The sequence below is a fragment of the Apus apus genome, chromosome 3, assembly GCF_020740795.1.
Source record: "Apus apus isolate bApuApu2 chromosome 3, bApuApu2.pri.cur, whole genome shotgun sequence".
NCBI lineage: Eukaryota > Metazoa > Chordata > Aves > Apodiformes > Apodidae > Apus > Apus apus.
Genome location: NC_067284.1, coordinates 89,738,252 through 89,760,706, shown reverse-complemented (window position 1 = coordinate 89,760,706; position 22,455 = coordinate 89,738,252). Strand labels below are relative to the sequence as shown.

General features: G+C 36.2%; 1 protein-coding gene across 22 annotated transcripts in view; it reads left to right on the top strand.

Annotated features, from left to right (window-relative positions):
• Nucleotides 1-22,455, top strand: part of AFDN (afadin, adherens junction formation factor) — a 125,783-nt gene that overhangs the window by 29,961 nt on the left and 73,367 nt on the right. For 12 of the 22 annotated variants that reach the window (XM_051615264.1, XM_051615271.1, XM_051615253.1 and 9 more), the window contains exons 2-9: nucleotides 6,888-7,083; nucleotides 9,063-9,178; nucleotides 10,648-10,811; nucleotides 12,122-12,282; nucleotides 13,246-13,403; nucleotides 17,560-17,671; nucleotides 18,082-18,249; nucleotides 19,849-19,893. In XM_051615264.1, coding sequence (XP_051471224.1) covers nucleotides 6,888-7,083; nucleotides 9,063-9,178; nucleotides 10,648-10,811; nucleotides 12,122-12,282; nucleotides 13,246-13,403; nucleotides 17,560-17,671; nucleotides 18,082-18,249; nucleotides 19,849-19,893 — 1,120 coding nt within the window. The remainder of the gene's footprint in view (nucleotides 1-6,887; nucleotides 7,084-9,062; nucleotides 9,179-10,647; nucleotides 10,812-12,121; nucleotides 12,283-13,245; nucleotides 13,404-17,559; nucleotides 17,672-18,081; nucleotides 18,250-19,848; nucleotides 19,894-22,455) is intronic. The other 10 variants (XM_051615265.1, XM_051615258.1, XM_051615263.1 and 7 more) reach the window with 3 other exon arrangements.

Below are 22,455 nucleotides of genomic sequence, written 5' to 3'. Positions count from 1 at the left end.
TTGGTTTTTTTTAAGACTATTTGGAATTCCTTTATAATAGCTGGCTATAGAGTCTATGTACAAAAGCACTGTTTATACTTTAGTTTCCAGTTGGGAATTCACTGCTGGGAAGGTATGCTAGAAACCTGGCCCTTATGTAATTTTGGTGTTTGCTCCCTTAATGATTTAATATGCTTGGGGTTTAGAATATTGTAGAAATTGTTTTTTTAATATTCATATATTCGTTAGACTAGCACAGATTTTTTGCATACTTACAGCTTTTGGAGAGGAAAAGGAAGCAATTCCATTTTACCCTGTATACTGACAACAGGTCAGGTACAAAGGCATTATGTGAATGTTTTGGAATATCTAGCAGTGATAATGCTGCTGTTGTGCTGACCTCTTAGTATCAATATTGTGATCTGAATTAATTTGAAAGCAACCTGTATTTGCTCTAATTCTAATTGTTGCACTGTGGATTGGTTTTATTGTGATTTATATTCTATTAGCAAAACCCCTGAGCAACAAGTACGTGTACCTGAATAGTAATTACAGTTTAGTTAGGAGTTAGTCTTCTGTATGTTTTTGCCCATAGAATTTGAATGGGGCAGGAAGAAAGATGTGACATTCCTAATGCTGGCTTTTGCTGTTTTCTAGATGTAGTCATGCAGAATGCTGCTTGCAAGGCAAACAGTGTTATCAGTGCAGCAAAAAGAGATCAAAGATAGGCTCCTGGAGGGGTTACAGATGAGGGTTTCTGAAGGGAAACTTGTATATTCTCTCTTGGTCAGGAGATTGAATAGCTTACAATATGGATAACTTGTAATATGCTGAAGTATTGAAGTATGTAGTGCTTTGTGATTAATACTGATTGGATAGTCGTTTAAAATCCTAAAAGTATTCTTTACTTGGCTTGTGGGAAAAGCAATCCTGATGTTCTTGTTTGTTGCTGCATCCCACATACTAGGATAATATTACCTCATTACCTCCTCTGACACTTTAAAGAAGGGGGTTTCCTTTCTCATCATGAGTATAGTTATGGATTACTGCTCCTGGACATTACTGCTTTGTTTGCAGAAGCCTTGTTTGATTCTCCAGGAAGTCCAGGTTTCCCTGCTACAAATCCCATTGTGTCACATTGCAGAATTTTTCTGTACCTCACGGCACATTCTTTTTATCTCTTTGTTTTTTGTAGTCTTTCTTGATTATGTTCTCCTTGTGTAAAAAAGAATGGGCTGGTTGGAAGAAAAAAAAGAGCTAGTTTTCTGTGGGAATTCTTGAATAACCAAAGCATTAAAAGCCTTGATCTTCTTTAACTGTTAACAGTTTTCATGTGTGTATACAAGCAGGCCTCTGTAATGAGAGATGGAAACTTGAGATGCTCTTCTCTGCCCCTTAATTATTTTCACTTCTGCCTACATAGCTTCAAATGAGTGATTATCCTGATTCTTACTGATTATTGCTTTAGAGGAGAAGCACCTATTTGATAGTAAGTAACTAGATGCTAGATTTAAAAATCAATCAAACAGTTTTGAGAAACAGTAACCCCTTTGCTGAAACTTCATAGAAAACTTCGGCAGTGTCTGATTTGAAAACTTGTATGTTGTGTTTTCATGTTTAAGTGTGAATTAAGTAATCTGTAAGACACTTAGATATTAAAGTTGGTTTGCTTCCTGCTTTTGTAATGGATTTCAGTTGATGATGGTCTGAGGTCATCGAGGCGGATGTCAGAGGAGGGTGATAGCACTGGAAACAGATGTTTTCTAAGAATGTTTCATCAAAGCTTTACATGAGATTTTATAGAACTTTGAAGTCTTTTGCGATTGTGAAAGCTGTTGTTTCGAGTGTGGAGTTCTGATGCTTTAGTGTGTTTTTATTTTCTGTTTCTAAGGACACACTTGGTTTTGGAACTTTTGGTTTTGAAACAGTCACTGCCTGTCACTGGCTTTACACAAAAAAAATAATAACTAAGTAGTTGAGACATGTTTGTAATTTTCTTTTTTTTTCCTAATGAAGAAGTGAAACAACTTATTTGTGTTCGAGAAACAAGGAAATAGTAGTTAACTGGCAATTTTTTATCACATAAGTTGGAACCTTCTTTTGAGTAGAAGATACTTCTGGAAACTAGTTTAAGTTCTTCTGATACTGATAAAAAATACAGGCTTTGTATTTAAAGAATACATTCTTTTTTATTTGATAGGCTTAAAAAGAGCTGCCTTGTGCTGGGTGCTTTAAAAAATGTCTTTTGTCAGATGATCAGAATGAAACATTTGGGAAAATTGACTGTACTTGTGTAGCCAAAGACTTGCATTCCTTCATACACAGTCATGGACTTGTACCATGTACACATAAAATATCTAAAGTGTGATTAAATGAGAATACTAAAATTGCCTGTGATGCATATAAACTCCTGAGAGGAACTTCAAAGAGCTTTCATACACTTATGTAATGGCTCATTTTTGAAATCCAGAGAACAGTTTTACTTATTTTTTGGTAATTTATAAATGACAGTTTTTGTCTATAGAGAAAGATGGTTTTAAGAGACTTATAACTGTTTTTGGGAGATTTTTCCACTTGCAAGTGTATGTTAGGCAGTAACAGATATTTGCATATCTATTTCGTTTAGGGCAAGTGATTTTTTATTTCTTCAGCCTCTGCTTTTGACACAGGTGCATGTTATAAAATGCAGTGAACCTACCAGACTTGTCAAAGAGATGAAGAAACGAGTGAGTTTGAGAATGAAATGTACCTCTCAAAAATAAATGCTTTAATGCAGAGTTAAAGTGGAGAGTGGAAATTTAAGTATTGTTGCCTTGATGTGGATGGTGGCATCTTGTCTCTATGTTTGTGTTGTTACTGATCTGCTAAGCACATGTCCAGAAAGTGAAATGTGTGTGTATATACACACACAAACATGATATACATTTCCTTAATTTTTTGAAATGTGACTTCTGTATCACTGAACACTTTTATTTAAATACTGTAATACTCCAGCAATGCCCAAAGGAACAGTTTGGAACTTACTGCAAAAGAAACATGAAACTAACTAGGACTTTACCCTGGAAAGAGGTAGTGTTGTAATGCAGTTGTGCTGTCTATTTTTTTTAAAGTATGTTTTTATTTTAATGGAAAACTTAGGAAAATTGAGATGGGTGGGCCATGAACTGTGGGGATATAGCACAGCAAGCCTCCAGAGAAGAGAATGAGGGGAAATGGACAGCCAGTGGTCAACACATCCAGTTGTTTTCATGTCTTGATTGTCAAAGCAGTGAAACAGAGCTCAAGACAGTTTTTCAGAGGAACATTCTTTTCTAAAAGGAAAACAAAACTTGCTTTATAGTAGTATCGTATCTTGAGTATTTGCAATGTAATCTTACCACCTCTCTGCTTTGTAGAAATAAGTTTTAGCAATAACAATAATAATAAAAAAACACCCACCCCAGTAGTTTAAGGAGCTTCTTGAACTGTTTTCTGGATCTCTGAGTAGAACTGTGTTGCACTCTTTTACTCTTGAATCTCTGCCAGGACTACTATGTTGTTGTAGAGAATTAATAGCATCTGTAGGATTAAAAGTATGGCTAATGGGCAATGGAATGTGTTCTCCATAAAATAATCTCTCCTTAGAACAAGATAATCAACTGCAGCCTTATCTGTGTATAGGATATCTCACAATACTTCTGAAAAAGGAGATTTGCAGCGTGCTCATTGTTTCTCTTAATTCTTGCTTCAGCAGTACCTTGAGATGGTGGTGGGGAAAATCTGGTGTGGAGTAAAAAAAATATTATAACAGGTGATTATGCTGCATGATGCTTCTGCAGAAAGCTCATGTGTTGTCTTCTGTAGACACCAAAAAAGTGGATCAGAATCCTAAGTTGGGACATAAAAATAGCTGTGGGTGTTTTGTGAAGCATCATGGTTAAGGAGTTTTTAAATTGGTCCGAAAGTGTGTGGGATGTGGCTCACAATGTTACCTGTAAGAATGCTCTTTGTACTCGAGATTATAATATGTTTAGATTAAATTTCCTTGTGGGAACTGCAGAGTTTTCCAGCTGGATTGGAAATACGGGATAGTTAGGCTAAGGAGGCTTGTTAAAGCTAAAAGAGGCAAATAGTAGCAAGGTACTTTCCATCTGCCAAGAATTAAAGATGCCACACTGGAGGTATAGACAAAAAGCATGCCAGCTACCAAGGGAAGTGTGAAAGGAAGCTGGCATGGCTGAGCATCAGACAAAGTTCGTTACTAGAAAGGTGAAGTAATAGCTACATGAGGAAAATTGTAAGGATATAAAATTGGACAAGTAGAATATAAAAGCATAAGATAGAACAAAAGGATTTAAGGAATAATTTTTGAAAAACCTGTCTTTCGACATGTATGGCAAACGTGACAAAAGATCATAACTTTATGAAGAGAACTTTCAGAAGGTAGGGTGACAGGAGAAAACCTTTGCTTTGCGTCTGTATTTATTGTTGAACATCTTGGATAGCTTGCCCTGCCAAGGACCTTTTATAGGTAAAACTCTCTCTCAAATCAGCTTTTGTTAAGAGTTTAGAGAACAAATGGACAACATGAAAGCAAATTGCTAGAACCAGAAAATGTTCAAGTAACTATAGAAAGTGAGCAATGCAGTAATTTTACTAACTGGTACATAATGACTGCTTTAGCTAGACATCTTTAGGCTGTTGGATATAAATGCAGTGTGAGGCCAGTATTAAAAGTATGTTTACTCAGGATGTTTTCTCTGCTGATTAGAAACTACAGTAATGTACAGAGTTCATGGACACGTGGTAATTATAATAGATTGTGGAAAGGTCAACAGAGCTTAGTGAAAAGAATTAGTGCCTTAAAACTTTTAGAGTTAACTGAAGGAGTTAGCAAGAATACATGTAAGGTAGTTTCAATTTGCTACGGTAGGTGGGATTTCCAGAAGTCGTTCAGTTCTCTGCATGATAGGGATAAAGTCCTTGTATAGATAACTAGTTAATAATTATAGACAGATAATTAGAGACAAGAAATGAAGTGGATAGGATGCTTTTCAGGTGCAAGTAGTAGCTGTTACAAAAATATTCAGGGTGGAAGAATTAACTCCCACCTTTGAATATTTGTAGGTAAGTCTAGAATGGATGTGAAGGTAGCAGTTAAGTTGAGGCAAGGCATGTGGAACCTGTAACTCCTTGTATAAAGAAACACTAGTTTGGGATTGCAAGAAATAGTTCTGTGGGAACAGGCATTTTAGGCTCAGAAAGATTAATTCTATACATTGTTGAGATAAGAACAGAGAATTAAGTGAAATCATCCATTTTCCAGGTCCATGGTGTGTTTGCATTTGATTGCTGTATTGGTGTAGGCTTGAAAATGCCTTGGGTGCTTCTGTGTATATCTATGTGGTTGAGATGTTGAGATATTTGTCTTCCTGTAGTTTATAACATTTTACTCCGGGTTTGTGGGGTTTTTTTGTGATGTTGTTTTGTTTTGTTTTTTTTGGTGGTGTGTTGTTTTTGTTTTTGTTGGTGTTTTTGTTTTTATGAAGGTCTTTTGAATGATAGAATAACTTCAATAAATACCTCGGATTCTTTGCGGTTCAGAGAAATGTTGTGATGTGTTTTGTGTGATCAGGTGTAGTACTGAAGAGGGATGAAATCTACCACTGCACCCGACACCAAAGAATATATCTATTTCAAAGCCTCTGGAAAGTGAAGACAGGAGCAGTGATTATTAAACTGTACAGTAAACTTGGCAATGTCAACTATGGCACTTGAATCTTCTTGATTCCACCTGAATGCAGGCCCCCCATGAGTGCTGGGATTTAGGCAAGGGACAGGAGTTAGCCAAGTGGAGACCACTGAGGAACTAAAAGTTTGAATGTGGAGTTGGGTGTTCAGACCGGTAGTGGACTTGCATGAGCAGCCAGTGTCATCCTGCAGTTTGGTAGGGTGGAGTGGAGAACAGGAGTCTGATGGCCAAGGAAAATTCTTTATATGAATTTCTAATAGTTTGAACAGATAGATGTTGCAACTGTGGTGGAGCCACAGTTGCAGTCCCTTTTTTCCCCTCCCTTTTACTGGTTGGTACTGGAGCTTTTCTTCAGGAGTATTTAGGGAGCTGTACCAAAGACTAACTCTTCTGAAAATACAAAATAAAACATATTGTTTAGCTTCCTGAACAGGCTGTTTCTGGGACAAACAGAAGCCAAGATGAGCGTGAGGACTGCCTGAAGAAGGAGAAAGAGGAGAGAAAAGCCATTGCTCAGGGCTGCTTTGATAGAAAACTCTCTTTGAGACATGTTGCTGTTCCTTGAGCATATTTAGCCTGCGCTCTTACAGACATGGGATACAAGGGCATGTTCTGGGTAACAAAATACATTGAAACCAATCTCCAAATGTGTTCCTGGGTTTAAAACAAAAAAAAAAGTTTTATTAATTCTTCTTCAGGTAAACCTGGCAATAGCTGTTGATTTGAGTACTTAAATATTCAAGTTTGAAGTGTTTCCAGTAATATAGAGTACTTAATTTCTTTTTACAGAATATTCTTGTGCAAGTTTATGGTGCCCTAGTTAGTAAATTCTACTGTCGTAAAAATTTTGAAAACCAGTGTGATAATGGAATCATAGAACAGAATTGTAGAATGGTTTGGATTGGAAGGGACCTTAAACGATCATCTTGTTCCAACCCTCCTGCATGGGCAGGGGCATCTTCCACTAGACCAGGTTGCTCAGAGCTCCATCCAGTCTGGTCTTTTAACACTTCCAGGGATGGGGCTTCCACAACTTCCCTAGGCAACCTGTTCCAGTGTCTCACCACCCTTAATGTCATATTTTAATGTCTTACATTGCAAGTAATAAATAGCAAAAGAACTCTGAACCTTATAATTGTGAGCTGGCACTCAGATTTTTGTTTTTATTTCTTTACAGGATCTGGAGTTTCATGGAGTAATGAGATTCTACTTTCAAGATAAAGCAGCTGGAAATTTTGCAACAAAATGTATCCGTGTCTCCAGTACTGCCACCACTCAAGATGTGATAGAAACCCTTGCAGAGAAGTTTCGACCAGACATGCGAATGTTGTCATCCCCTAAATACTCGCTTTATGAAGTGCACGTCAGTGGAGGTTGGTATTTATTCACAAAGTCCTTCCTGCATCCACACCACCTTCCTATCCATCACCAGCCAAAATAGCTTTAAGTGTGTCCGCATGTTCTCAACTACACAAGACTTGGGTCTTTTTGTTCCTGAGTATATGGTTACTAATTGTTATGTTGGGGAGTAGTATTTAAAAATGTAAGTACTTGTATCAGGCCTGCAGTTTTATAAAAGTTATGAGCTATTAAATGCTGTGCTTGACACCCTATGTTGACATTAAGAGAACTGCTATTTTTAGGAAGAGAAGGTAAAACCTAAACTTATAATGGTATGAGTGTTTAATTGGAGCACTTAAGAGTACATCCTCAGTTCTTTCATGTTGTGAGCCTTTGACAGGTAGTGTTATAATGCCTGTTCCTTTATTGTTAAATTGGGGGAAGTTCAACATAGTACTGTTTGAAGCCACTGGGGTTTTTAAACAGATCCTTTCACGTTGCCTGTGAGGAACTTAGATACCTAAATAGTGTTTTGATGCTGCTATCATTTGTGTCTTCCTACCACAGAACAAAGCTTCAGCTTGAGAGGTAGTAGTGTGTGTGGTGGTGACAGGAAAAAGAGAAACTATCTTTTTGTTGTGCTTTTTTCTTTTGCATGCTTTCCTGCTTTGGCAGGGGTTTGGACTAGATGATCTTTCGAGGTCCCTTCCAACCCCTAAGATTCTGTGATTCTGTGCTTACACAAGTGGTTTAACTATGTTAAATTCTCCTTCTGAAGACTCAAAAAAAAATTGAGATAGAGATTGGAAATTTACTGGGATATGTGTGATTTTTTATGGTCTATGAATTTCACCAGAGAGGGTAGTGATAGGACAAAGGGTAATGATTTTAAACTGAAAGAGGGTAGATTTAGGTTAGACATCAGGAAGAAATTCTTCACCATGGGGAAAGTAGTAAGACACTGGAGTGGAATGCCTAGTTAGGTTGTGGAAGCCCCCTTCTGGAGGTGTTTAAGGCCAGGTTGGATGAGGCTTTGTGTAGCCTGGTCTAGTGTGAGGTGTCCCTGCTCATAGCAGGGAGGTTGGAAGCTGATGATCTTCACAGTCCCTTCCAACCTTAACCATTCTATGATTCTGTGATGACTTGATGTGAATTATATGGGATTAGGGAGAAATGCATGTGTCATCACTAATTTAAACAATTAATAGTATGTCTTTTTTCTGCTTTAGGTTTCTTTATAAAATCTATTAGCACAATACCTATATTCAAAATTAAATGGTCTCCTTTGCAAAGTAAATTTCTGATGTTTGAAATACGGCTCATGAGAGGCACCTTATTCAATAGAAGTGTTTCTCATTAAATAAAAAGTAACTGCAAAGACAAATTTCTTGCTGTGCATATGTACTGTCTCACTACTAAAAGGGAGATCAAATGGCAAAACTTGTTTAATTTTTCAAACCAGATTATTTTAGTGTACTTAAAATAGACATAACACACTAAATGCACTAAATTAAGATTTGTTTAGTGTATGTCTATAATGGATTTTTTTTTTTAATAATCTGGTTAGGTTTTGTGCAGTCTTTCCAGAATAATAGGTCTGGGGCTGATTGTCAATCAGGCTGATTAAATTTAAAATAATGAAAATGAGTATTCAGAAGTCTCCTGGAGTTACAAATTTTGAAACAATTTGACTGTACATGTAATGTGGCCTCCTGAGTAATGTTGTGTTCCCAGGCTTCAGTTCTGACAAAGAAGGTATGCAAGATTACTTTATATGGCCTTCTAGGCCATGTAGATAGAGGGAATATACTTAGGCTGGTTGCTGAAAAAGGGGCATTTATTTTTACCTCCCCAGGCTTTTTGTCACTGTACTTACCAGGGAAACACTAACTGATGTGCACTGTTCAGCAAACCTTTTTTTTTTTTTTTTTTTTAAAGAGTGTAACTTGTTTCTCAGTATCTGTGCTCTTGAGATGCCAAGTAACTGTTACTGCTTTTCATTTTTTTGAAGAAGAAAGAAGATTAGATGTAGATGAGAAGCCTCTTGTTGTACAATTAAACTGGAACAAAGATGATAGAGAGGGAAGATTTGTTCTCAAGAATGAAAATGATACCCTGCCTCCAAAGGTGAGTTGTTAAGGAGTGTGCTGGTGATAACAGTATTTTTGAAATGTGTGGGAATTGCTTATACAGCAAAACATAATTTCTGCTTTTCTAATTCCTGAAAACAACTGCTGCTGATAACCTTTGATATCTGGAGCAAGTCTTTTTAAATACTTAAAATGCATCTTAGCAACACAGCGTTTTTGTGATCTTTCAGATGGCTTGTGATGCTTTGATCCATGTAGCTGTCTACTACTGCAGTATGTTACACTCAGAGAACTTACAGTTTTCTTTGTTCTAATATGCTAAATTAAAAATGTCCTCAAATAGTAGATGTTGCCATACACCTAGAAGGTAATCCTATCTCTTGCAGTGCCTTTAAAGGGGATGCCAGGGTAAGTTATTTAACTAAAAAAATGTTGCCTCCCTAGGTAATGTTCTGTTTCTTAACAAAACTGATGGGAGTCTGTTTCCTTCTGGGGAAGTGGTTTGGTCTTTTTTTTTGTCTGTCCCCCTACTGCAAATGTAAAATGAGGGATGGGTGAACATCAGCCATATAAAAGCTTTTTTTTTTTTCTTTAATTAGCCATTTAAACACTGAATTATATCGGATGTTGGCTTTTGAAATATATATATAATATATGTAACTTGAATGCTTATACCCATGGAAAATAAGCTGTTCTATGTGGGTTATCTTCGAACACGATTTTCGTCTTGGGCTAACACTGATTTTTTTTTTTGCTTATGGAATTAGTTTGCTAATTTTTTAAGTGTTTTCAGTATTGGTATATAAGCTATTCTTATACTGTACTTTTGACTGCAGAATATATCCATGTAAGAGGTAGAGAGAGAAAATTAATGATGTATTACACTGCATCTACTAGACTTGCTATTCTTATTCATTGAATTTAGTAATCTTCTGTCTTCCTTCTCTGTGTTCTTCACTACCTGATAGAAGCAAAAACCCCCTGCATCTTCTTTCTCTCATCTATTATTTTCTCTACAGAAGGCAAACAAGCATAGGATTACAGGTATCTTGTGTATGCAAGGAGCAGGAATTGGAGAACGCTGGAAGGACAACTTGGAAAAATACACCATAGAGGAAAATGTTCTTTATAATGTTTTTCTTTCTGTAGTTTATTCTTATGTGATGCTCCAACACAGTTGTCTTGGAAGAAGATTAACTGCAGTGTTATTTTGTGAAGTATTTTTAATGCGAGGCAGAAATTTGTTTTGCAGACTTCAGTTAATCTTTGAGGCCGAGTAGATAGGCTGTAAATTCTGCTGTTTCTTTGCTTTCTTAAGTACAAGGTGCTTAGCTAGTTTAAACCTGCTTTGGAATATGAAATTAGTTTTGCCTAGTCTTTTTTTTTAGCCTTTTTCTGTGTTAATGATACTAAGTCTTAATCAGATTTATCTGAAAAGTGAAAACAAATACTACCTTTTAATTGGACTAAAAATGATAGGAGTTGTTTTAAACTCATGTATTTCAGAAGGCTCAGAGTAATGGCCCTGAAAAACAAGAAAAAGAGGGAGTAATTCAAAATTTCAAACGAACTCTCTCAAAAAAAGAAAAAAAAGAAAAAAAGAGGCGTGAAAAAGAGGCGCTGCGACAAGCATCAGATAAAGATGATAGACTTCTTCATGGGGATGATATGTAAGTATGTTAAACTTTGATCAGTTCATATAACCAGCATCTTACTTTAAAGGATTTCTCTACCAAGTAAGTTGTTTCTTTCAAAAGTATGTAGTTGGCATAGATGCAGTATCATCATAAACCAAAATAGGTGCTGGCAGTTGCTGTCTTTTGTGTGTTCACTCTGAATGAGGTTTGGTTTCAAACCATGGAATAAGCCTTTTTCCATCTCTTTGTCCTTGTACAGAAATTGGCACATGCTTGGTGGCATGGACTTTCCCCACTCTGTTTATTTTTGAGCATTTACTCTAGAGTGGGTGTATTCCTCTCCCTGCGTTTGATTGTTCTGCCTTTGGTCAGAAAAATTAGTGTATATAGGTGTTTGCATTTGACTTAACACCTGACTATCTGGATATTGTTTTTTTTCTCTGAGATGTACTTTGGTGGCCAGTCTTCTAGGTTCTTCAGCTCCTAAATCTGCGATTTACTCATTTGAGACAAGGCAGAACATGCATTAATCCTTTTACAGAAAACTGGAGCTCAAGAGTCAGGCATGAATAACTGTATGTAGAAGTAGAAATCTAAGAAGGATCTGTGTTAAGTTAAACCTTCTCTTTACCAGTTTCTACAGGTTTTCTGTGTAATACACCAGAAATAAATAATTAATGGTGGATGTTTAACATACCCGGAAAGAAAATTACGAAACTTACTAATTGATAGCAGATTTTCAGAGATTAAAGGACTTTAATTTATTGACTGGCTGACACATAATAGAGGATTTAGCTGCTCAGCTTCATTTTTCGGTGGTGTTCAAGGTTTTTTACCCTATTTTGAATTAATGATTGTACTTAGTATATGTAGTACTGCTCTGCATGGATATATTAGCAGTGTTCTTTAGATGTCAGCAAGACCTTTCCAGTATTCTGTGCCATTGCTGAGCTTGATCTTATTATTTTTTTTTAATTAAAAAAGAGTTGTGTTTATGTGCATCAGCAAAAGAAAAAGCACGTTAACTCTACTTCCACATGATTTGTAATACTGTAAATCAGAAGAAAGTTAGGGGTATAATGTGAATTTCTTCTTTTTTTTCCTTTTTTTTTTTTTTTCAAAACTGGCAACTATTAATATTTAATTGATTGTTGTCTATTTCAGGTGAGCATAACTGTTTAATTTTTGTGAAAATGAATTTCATGAAGAAACCATCTGACAATAACTTAATCTCTTCGTGTATGGATTCTTCTTGGCTTTATCTTTTATAAAAGAGATAAATATATAATTATTTTCAGATATTAATTACAGTTTTTTCCTTTTTATTTATACTAACTTGGCAGTGAGAATTCTCGCCTTGCAGCTGAGGTTTACAAAGATATGCCAGAGACCAGCTTCACTCGCACAATATCCAATCCCGAGGTGGTGATGAAACGGCGGCGACAGCAAAAACTAGAGAAGAGAATGCAGGAATTTCGCAGTTCTGATGGCAGGCCGGACTCAGGTACTTAGATTTCTTCTGATTAGGTTGCAGACTGTAAACTCTTTACCAAGAGATATTTTTAAGGGCAGCAACTCCTGAAATTTGACTTGACATTTTTTATACTTTGTGGCTAATGTATCTATGGTGTAACTGAATGAAGGAGGTAAGAGGTAAGATTCCATAGGAGTGTGTTCTGTGATGAGTGCAAATCAGAGCTTTCAGTGATGGGCATATTGATACACTTGTTAACAGTGCTAAACCAGGAAAGAAGGAAGGACAGAATTAGACTGACAAAGTGAGTAAGGCTTAGGAAATAAGTGTCATTAATTTTCCTAAGAACAAGCTGTGACCTGAATGTAAAAATGCAGTCAGTGGCACAAATACAAGATGGCAAGTGTTCGGGCCTGCACAAAGGGTTCTGGAAGGTCTTGTGAGTAACAGTGATCAAGTTTTTGACATTCTTGGAGGTAGGGATAAAGTTCATAGTGATTATACAAACATTGGTGTTAAATGAACGAATGAAATAGTGTTAGTACTGATAAAAGCTAAAGTGATTCTGTCCACAGAAGAGTAGTGAAGAAATGAGTTAGAGGTATAGAAAACACCTGTGAGGGAAATCTTAAATGGGCTTTTTAACAAGAGGAGAGAATCTTGAAGGTCAGCACGAACTTGCTGTTAAGGTGGGTGAGGTTGATTCTTTGTCCAGTCATTGTCACTGTTTCATTTGAACTTCAGGTTATATTATGAATGGTGAAGCACTGGGGAAAATACTTGCTTAGAGAAATTAGGAAAGCATCATGTGAGGTTTTTACCAGTGGTGGGGACAAATTTATTTCAGGGATGGTATGTAACTTATTGTACTCGTTGATTGACTAAATTATTTCTGAAGGGGCTCATTCTTATATTTGGTTAGAAATATAATAAATGGTGCAATGTCTGTCTTTTTATTCTCTGGTAGCATTTTAATTACATTTTGTTTCCAAGGTGGGACACTAAGAATCTATGCAGACAGTTTAAAACCAAATATACCGTACAAGACAATCCTGCTGTCCACTACAGATACTGCAGACTTTGCAGTTATTGAAGCACTGGAAAAATATGGTTTGGAGAAGGAAAACCCTAAGGATTATTGTATCGCTCGTGTAAGTCACCATCTTCTCATGCTTTGTATTTGATTTTTTTGGTTTTTGCAGTAGCTTTAAAACTTTTTATACCACTTAGTGTGCTTATGGTTCTCAGATGTATAAACTACTAGTCCAAACTTTGATTACATCTGACTATTGTTTGTCAAATGAACTTGGATTTATTGCTGCTTAAAATGGTGAAAGGGAGAAATCTTTGTCTCATTATACTGTGTTCTGTTCTCCCACCCCTTCTCCAGTGCTTAATGTGCCACTGGAAAACAGTAAGGAAGCTTATATTATTTGCTATTCCCTGCACTTTCTAGCTGCTTAAAGGATGTGAATGTGTCTTAAAAGTTGCTTTCTAATGTTTTTTTATGGTATCTTTGAGTAACCTTAGTGTCTACTTTTGCTGGGCTTCTAGACTCTCATGGTATAATTAGCTGGGAATTGACGTGCTATAATGTTGTGCTAATTAGTAATAAGGCATTAATTGTATGCACAAAAGCATACAGGAGTAGTGCTTTTGTAGTCTCATTGCAGTGAACTAATGCTAGAGTTTTGTCTTAGTTCTAAACATATTTTAAATGCAATTAAATTTTATCTTTTGTCTTCATTAACCTGTAATCGTGGTCCCAACTGTGAAAAATTAATTTTACTTAGATTCATAAAATTTCATATAGGTTTATATTATAGAGGGGAATAATTCTGTAAGCAATAGGGCTTTTTTTAAGACATAGCATATTAAAATTCAATCCTCAGTTTTGGCTGTGAAGTATTTTTATGTGTAGTTTTTATTATTAGTTACCTTCATATTGTAGATTTTGTGAATGAAATTAATGATTATCAGTCATTGATCTTACTAAACAGGTGGCTGACCTGACACACTCATTTTTTCTGCTGGTTTGTGAGAATTGGGGGATACAGCAGAGATGTTGCGACTGAATTTGAAAGGTGGTTTTGCATCAGTCTGTTTAATTCCAAGTTAGAAGATGTTATGATACATTACAAAATGTTTGTTTTAGGGACTTTATTGAACTGATTGCACACCTACTAGGGAAATTATTGCAAGTCACAGTTGTGGAGTTGATATTCTCCCTCCCCTTTTTCTCTGATCTTCTGTAGGGGTATTTAATGTAGAAAACAGTCTGAGGAATGTTGCTTTGATCTTGGGAAAGATTAGCAGAGTTTTTGCTGTGAAGCAAATTGATTTAAATGAGTTTTCTGGAAAGCACTTCTGGAAGAGATTTTGTCTTTTCTCTGAGCAATGCATCTTCTCAATATATTTGACATAAGTTGTATGCTTATGTTTACACTTGAAATATGGGAGTGGTCTTCTTTTTTTTTATACCTTTAAGTGTAGAAAACCTTACTGTTTTGCTCCCCTAAGTCATCGTAGTTGGCTAAAATCTACTTTCTTAGTGCCTCTACTGATACAGTGCTTGGATTTCAACGTGGTAACCCTTTGTTTTTTAATAAAGCTGAGTATTTTTAGCCTAACTTCAGAATGTACTTTTTGCCAAATATTCTATGAAGTTAAGAATTTTTCTTAACACCATGGACAATTTTTGTTGTAAATGTCAAGTTCCTGTTCGTTCCTTGCTTGCATACCCTCCTTTGTGGTGTATTGAACTGTACCTTTATGCACACTTTTGGGCATGTTTTCAAGACCTTTCCTATGTCATGAAGTAAATAACAAGTTTGTTCCAATATAGGTTTTGTTTGTTTCAGTTCTCGTGGTTTAAGTTTCCTGAATAATGCCAGGTTCATTGCACATCCCTCCAGATACCAAATTAATAAATCTTCCAAGGTACCTGTGCATATTCACTTAGTGCATAGGACTTGAGGCATGCAGCAAATTTCTTTAATTCTAGAAGTATAATCTTCATTATTTTCTGATTTAGCATGCTCTTATTGTTTACTTGAGGATAAGGCATAAATAAGTTTTTGCAATGCCAAGCAAAAATATGCAGTTTATGATGGTTAGGATTTGGGGTTTGTTTTGTTGGATTTTAAGAAATAGACATTACAGATGTGAGGCATTACATATTTTTAAATTTATTTCAGGTCACAGGTTGTCAGTTGACAACCTGCTTCCAAGGCTTGTGATCTTAAGCTGGTTTTACCCATGTCTATTTCCTATGCTGCTGCAAAAATCAAGGAAGATGTCTGTGGCTGATCTCAGCATTCTGTATGGGTTAAAATTCATGCAAGGATATTTAGCTGCATCTCCTATTTTTCAAATTTAAATAAAGTTTTCACCCAGTAATAGTTTTTCCCCATATTTTTCCATTATTCTGAAATACAGAAATGTCAGTTTTGTGAGTGACACTGAGGCAGTAGTTGTCTAAAACATAGACATGTTTTGTAAAATGGCCTCATGATGATTAGAAGCCTCCTGTTCTGCCCAGTTGGGGTATTTTCTGTCTTTCCGCACGCTAGGTCACACACCTTTTTTTAAGTGAGGTATGTAGGAGGAATGGCAACTGGTTGGAAGGGTGAGGGAATTAGTGCTTTTGTGACCCCACTTTGCTAACTTGGTAGTTTACTGTTGCTGCCATTGAGCCTAGTGCCAAGTAGAGATGCTTATCCAAGGTAGAAGTAATATCTGGGCAAAGTATTAAGACCTATGTACTTATATCTCATCTGTCCTCTAACTTCACTGCATTTGGTGTAGTCACTTTTGTTCACTTCCCAGTCTAGTGGTCAGCCCCCGTTACACATACGGAAGCACATAGTTCTTGTGTTGCGACTAGTTACTGTCCATCCTCTGGACTCTGGCATTTAAAAATTATTGCTTGTTGAACAGGGCTTGAAACATTTTAATTAGCTAATCAAAATTATTCTGTAGGTATAATTGATTTTAAAATCTGCGATGTGAAATAGAAAAGAGTGGTTTGGAAAGATAAGATTTGAGTGTAGACGTGTGTCTGTTTCTCTTTGGTTTATACATTTTAATGTTTTCCTCGTTCTATAATACATCTATTTGAAAATCTAATTAAAGATAATTTATTTAGTCCTATGTTTAGCCAGGTTTTGCATAGAAAATGTTTTAGGGAAAGGCCAGTGACTCGGTTACCAACTTTTGATCTTAAACATACTTGTTTCCTGCTTGGAAGAAGATGAAAGGATGTTTGAGGTGGATCTGTGAGAACTTAGTTAATGCTGAAATGAGTGTGGAAAGGAGGCAACAAATAAGAGTGGAAAGCCTCTTTGAGGGCTGCAGGGTAGTAGGGTGCAGTAGCCAATAGCTGTGTTACTTCAGAAGGTGTTATGTGGGTCATAGTTCAGGAATGGGAATAATTTTGAGTAGTTTGTTTAAAATAGAACTGTCTCTGAATTTAAATAACATTGTTAGGATCACAAACGAGAAAGTCAAATTTATCTGACTTTATTATTTTATTAAGCTTTGAAAGATCTGTTTAACTTAGAAGGTACTCATGCACTCTTAACATTGCCTGTCATTGCTTTTTATGCTGGATTGCTGGTGGGGAACAGTAATGCAAATGTGCATGAAATCACTGGCTATGTCTCCTTTAGAGTCAGAACTCACAAACTGAGATTTCCCCCTTTCTCTGCCTTGTGAGGATGTAGTTATAAAGACTGTGAACACCGTGGTTGTGTTCCCAAAGTTTACTTTGTTTGGTTTTTCATTGAGGTTAGACTGCATGAAGCAGTTGTATGAAATGCTCAGGCTGGGCAAGGAAAGGATTCAGGAGATATCACAACATTCTTCTTGGCAGCTTGTCTTGCTGTTTCTAAATATACTTGTATGTTGTGTTAGTGGAATGTGATTAGCAAAATGAGAGGCTGGTTCTACTGTGAGATAATGTAAGAAACTTCAGTTTTATTTTTTTAACTATCATCTCCACAGATACTTTTTTTTTTTTTCTTGACAGTTGAGAAATTGGAATAGATTTGTTTACTGGAAGATGGTGTTGTCTACCTTAAGTATAACTTGCTTTCCTTTGCTTTTTAAATATATCTAGTGTTCTGGGAAGTGTGATTTAATTGTAACAAGAGGCAAGAGAGTCTTGGGAAGCAAAATACATTTAAAGTTAATGAATTCTTTTTATTTATCTCTTGTTATAAACAAACAAATGGGAAGATATACCCCTGAATTCTCTGTTTTAATTGTCCCTAACAGCTCTGAAAACTGATAATGGTTCTCTTCTAGGTCATGCTGCCTCCTGGTGCTCAGCACTCTGATGATAAAGGTGCTAAAGAATCTATTCTTGATGATGATGAGTGCCCACTGCAGATATTCAGAGAGTGGCCTAGTGATAAAGGTATGTCTAAAAAGCTTTTAAGAGATTTTTGTGTTGTAAGCCGTGGTGTGGCCACCCTGTAAAGTAACAAATCGGAACATATGTTTCAAAATGTTTTGTTTTCCGGCACTTCTAGTACTAAATGCTTTTATAGTTATTTACTATTTCAGTCAGCACTGTTTGTATAATACATCTTTAGTCTGTTGAAGGGTTTTTGCATTTTATCCTAAAGCTTCTAAATTTTCCACTGTGGAGAAGTATGCTGTTAATCTTTTAAATAGCTTTTAATTTAAAATAACTACATAAAGAATTTTCAGGAATTTAGTAAGCTGAACATAACCCTGTGGAACGCTTTTACAGATTAATAGAAGTTGGATATGTGCTTGTTCACTGATGTTGAGACTCAAAGGATGTATAATATTGTGTTTTAGGAATACTAGTCTTTCAGTTGAAAAGGCGGCCTCCTGATTATATCCCAAAGAAGTCCAAGAAAATAACTGATGGAAAGCTGTTAAAGGGGAAGGAAAGAGTTGATGGGTCTGGCTATGGCTCTTGCCTTCCTCCTGAGAAACTACCATATCTGGTAGAATTAAGCCCAGGTAAGAATACTGGTTATCTAATAATCTAAAATATATTACATAGCAATTTATTTTCTAAAAATAAGACTCTTGTTGGAAGCACAGGGAGTTCCATTGGCAGTGTAAGAGGATGACACACCAGTTGTTCTTGTGGCAGATTCTGAATTGGGTCTATCTAGAAGTAGAGCTGCATATTGCTATAATCCCAGAATTGCAGTAGCAAAAGTCTGGAGTAAAAAAAAAAAAGGGGGGGAGGAGGAATTATTGACTAAGACTTTGTCTCTAATAGCACCTTTTGAAATAGGAAGTTTTGGGTTTTTCAAAAGAAAAAAAGTTACTCAATCTTCAGCTTCCTTTGGATTTTGAAGTTTAAAACTTCATAGTAAGTAAAATAGTTTATTGTGTTTTATTGTCGTTTGGAGGGGGAACCAGAAAAGCACTGCTTAAATCTGTTTTGATTTATATTTGGAAGTATACTGTGGCATATCTAGTAAGATATATTTGAAAGTGCCATACATGAAGAATACATTTTAGAAGGACAATAACATGAATTTTTACATAAAACTTACTTGCTAAACTTTTTTCAGTCTCTGTGGAGCTTTCAAATCTCTAGCAAGGTCGAGTTTTATTTTGTTATAATTACAATGTTCTGGGCTGCATTCTAATTTACAAATAATGTTATGACCTAGGAACAGCCAGGGGGGCTTGTTGTTTTGTGGTTTGGGTTTTTTGTTGTTGTTTGTGGGGTTTTTTTAATAGCATAACAGCTGATACAACACATACAGCTTCTGCTCTTAATTTCTGTTTTCTTCCTGTTTAAAGATCCAGATACAGATTTCAGTTTTTGTTGATCTAGTTATTTTCAGCTCTTTTTCCTATTAAGTGTAACTTAGGTGTGCTCAGGTATCCAAACAAGTGTTTTAAAATTTGAAGTCTGGTTCTTTATTTTTTGGGAAGTGAGGTTGGAAATTGATGCTGAAATCTTTAACCAGAACTGCAAACAAAAGGTTAAATTCATAGTCAAGTAGTGTGTGCTGTTTTTTAGTGATTTGATGAAAACAGATGAAATTAGCAGTACGCAGAATATATTACGTGTATTTTATATTGTGTTCTATATGCTGAGGTTTGATTTTCATAATATTTTTGTTCTTTTAATAGTAATTTCAGTATTTTGTGTGTGTGTGCTCTAAACTCTTTCTCTCCATGGAGCCTGGTTGCCTTAGTATTAAAACATTGTGCTTGGGCAGTGAAGCAAGACATCCATTAACTGAGAGGAAAAACAATCTGAAATGCCACAGGTGGCAATGCTGTGTACACTTTGCCTGTGGGACTGACCTTTTGTTCATGTTTTTCTTCTAACAGCTTGTTGTCGCTTTTCTAAACAGTGAGGATTGTTTCATTCAATAGCTTTGTAGTACTGATGTCTTTATATTCTATACAGTTCCTAAAGTTGAAAGAGTTTAATGCACTTCATCCTTATAAATTGAATAAGTGGTGTCTGGCTGCAGTTTCACCCTTTCCTGTCTTTTCTTTTCCTGCCCTCTTCCGCATGTTCTGCATGGTATCTGTCCTGCTGGTGCTGCCTTCACCTGGGTCCTCTGCATGTGTTTCTAACCCCAGGGAGAAGGAATCACTTTGCCTACTACAGCTATCACGCTTATGAAGGTAACGCCATGTTTAATACTGTTCTCTCATTAGTCACTAAAAACATTACTGGCTGTAAATCTTTTGTTTCTTTTTGACAAATGAAAGGCTGTCTTGCCTGTCTTAGTTTTTCCCAATGGACTACTTCTGTGAAGTAGTTTTCTGTCTTGTAAGCTGCCATTTAATTATTCTATCTGTGGACAAATATCAAATAGTTCATGAATGGGCTACCATTCAAAGAGTTCAGCCTTCCAGCTAAGGTTAGCAACTAAATTTCATGTGATGGTTTACAAGCAGTGTTGCAGTAGAAAGAAAAATGTTCTTTGATCCATCTGCTTGCTGAATTTAGTTGAAAAGTTAATTGGGTAAATGGCATGGACTTAGCTGTGCTTTTCAGCGTTTCACCACGTTGATGCAGTGGATGAAATCCATTATGATTTTTATGTGAAATAGTATTTGGACCACTGGTCAAGTGACCCCACTTTCTGCTCTGTGGTGTTCCATAGCATCCTTTCCACTGTCTGGTTTATTCTGTTGTCATAACACCAGTGTATGTGAAAGAGATTTAGCCACATTAGACAGAAAAGTCTTCTTCAGTTTTACCTGTAGCATTTGAAATTGATGACCTACAAATCATTATGGATCTTGGATTCTCCCTAGAGTTCAGAGTAATGTGCAGATATATCCCAGTTTTGCCCAATAGACAAGAATACAAAGCCACATTCTTCTTCATAGTGACATGTCTACCAAAATACCTTTTCTTAGCATTTTAGCATCTATTCCCTCATTTTATTTTCTAGACTGCCATAAAAGTGCTATGTATCTGTTGGTGTTGCTCACCTTTTCATTACAGTTGAGTCCAATACTGAGTTTTAAAGAACTCTGTTCAAACTTATGCCTTCAGTTCTCAACTCTTTGATGAATTCAGACTTCCATTTCATTAATGCATAATTCCAGAGAGCAGAAAAGGTCTATAGGGAGTGCTGATCTGATAAGCATGGACAAGCTCTGCAGAAACACCTGACCATTGAGCAGAAAGGTTGAAATCTATTGCATCTCACTTGAAAAAAAAATCTTAAAGTTTCTTAAGTCTTTATCTCAAAGTGTGAAAAAGAGGTACTAGTATTGTAGGGTCCAGACTGTCTATTAGGACCAAGGCTTATCAGGATACTTGTATTTATTATAGAAGTAACTCCTGTATAAGCCTACTCTGTCAAAACATTGGCTGTTTGTATTCTTGCAGAAAAACCTGCTAAACTTCAGGTTGATGCCCTGTGCTATTGCATAAATTCACTTAAGTTGACTATTGGAAGTATGTCCAGTTTTTCCACTTTTCCATAGCTGCTGACCAATGCTGGCTGTATGACTGTTCTATAGACTGAAGATGAGATACTGCACAGTATGGCAGAGGATGCACTTCAGTAGCTTGTGACTGTAAATGTGGCAATCAGCATTTGTTTTTGTCTTCAAGTCCTGTAAATGAACCAGTAAATGGAGATGAATCTCACAGTAATAGAAGTTGACTGGATGGACTGAAGGGAGAGAACAGCTCTTTGAATAGCTGATAATGCCTAGGTTATCTGTGACTATTGCTGCTGATGAGTTCAGGGATGTTGTTGGCTTCAGTTGTTCACTCATACTGTTTAAAGGCTGAGAAAAATGACAAAAATCTACTTTTTAGGATGTGAGCCTCTGAGGTTTATCCTGCAAGCCTGAAATACAAATTATAAAGTGGTGGGGTTTTGTTTTTTCTTCATTAAAAAAAAAAAGGGCAAAACCGTAATGCTTTTTTCCCTGCCACATCACAACAAAAGCAACCCTGAGCTGTAGAATTGACAGCAATGGGAGATGCTGAGAGCATGCATATGTAAGAACTCAGAAAGAAGAATTACAGGGAGTTGGAGAAACTTGAAACCCTTGGCCAGGGCAGTTTCGCTGGCCAACCTTCTTTCTGAGAACAGAACTGCACTACGGTATGTGGTAACACTAACACATTAGTTTGAAAGAGCTTTCTTGTCTGGCACATTACTTGCTGAAACTTCCTTTACCAAAAATGTTTACTGTTGCTCTTCCTGCTGTAAGTACACATCTTGTCTGAAATTTAGTAGGCTTTATTTCTTGCATTCAAGATAGTATTTCGAATCTGCCATGCAAATATTTTAAATTTCTTACTGTCTAAACTCTTAGCACTCAGGAACTTGTGCAGGAAATCTGCTGTTTTTGAAATGTGTATTTAACTAATTTTTAAGTCAATAGGTATAGTCCCTTGTGTGGACATTTTTGTTCAACTTTGGGCGTATTTGCTGTTTATGATCTGATTGGCACTACTCTTTCTCTTTCCCAGCATTGTCTGAAGCCTAGATTGGTGAAATCAATTTAAAATTATAATCTCTAATGTGTTGCAGGGTTCATCTTTTAGTGGTGAAGTAATTACATTGAAATATATATCCATGCAGGGAGGCCTGTCTTTCTTTTGTGTTGATTAAAAATGTACTTTTGTATTATGAATGACTGAGTTGATCTGCTTACTGAGACTGTTCATTTCACTACACAGTTGTTGTTTTTTTATGACATTGCTGTTTG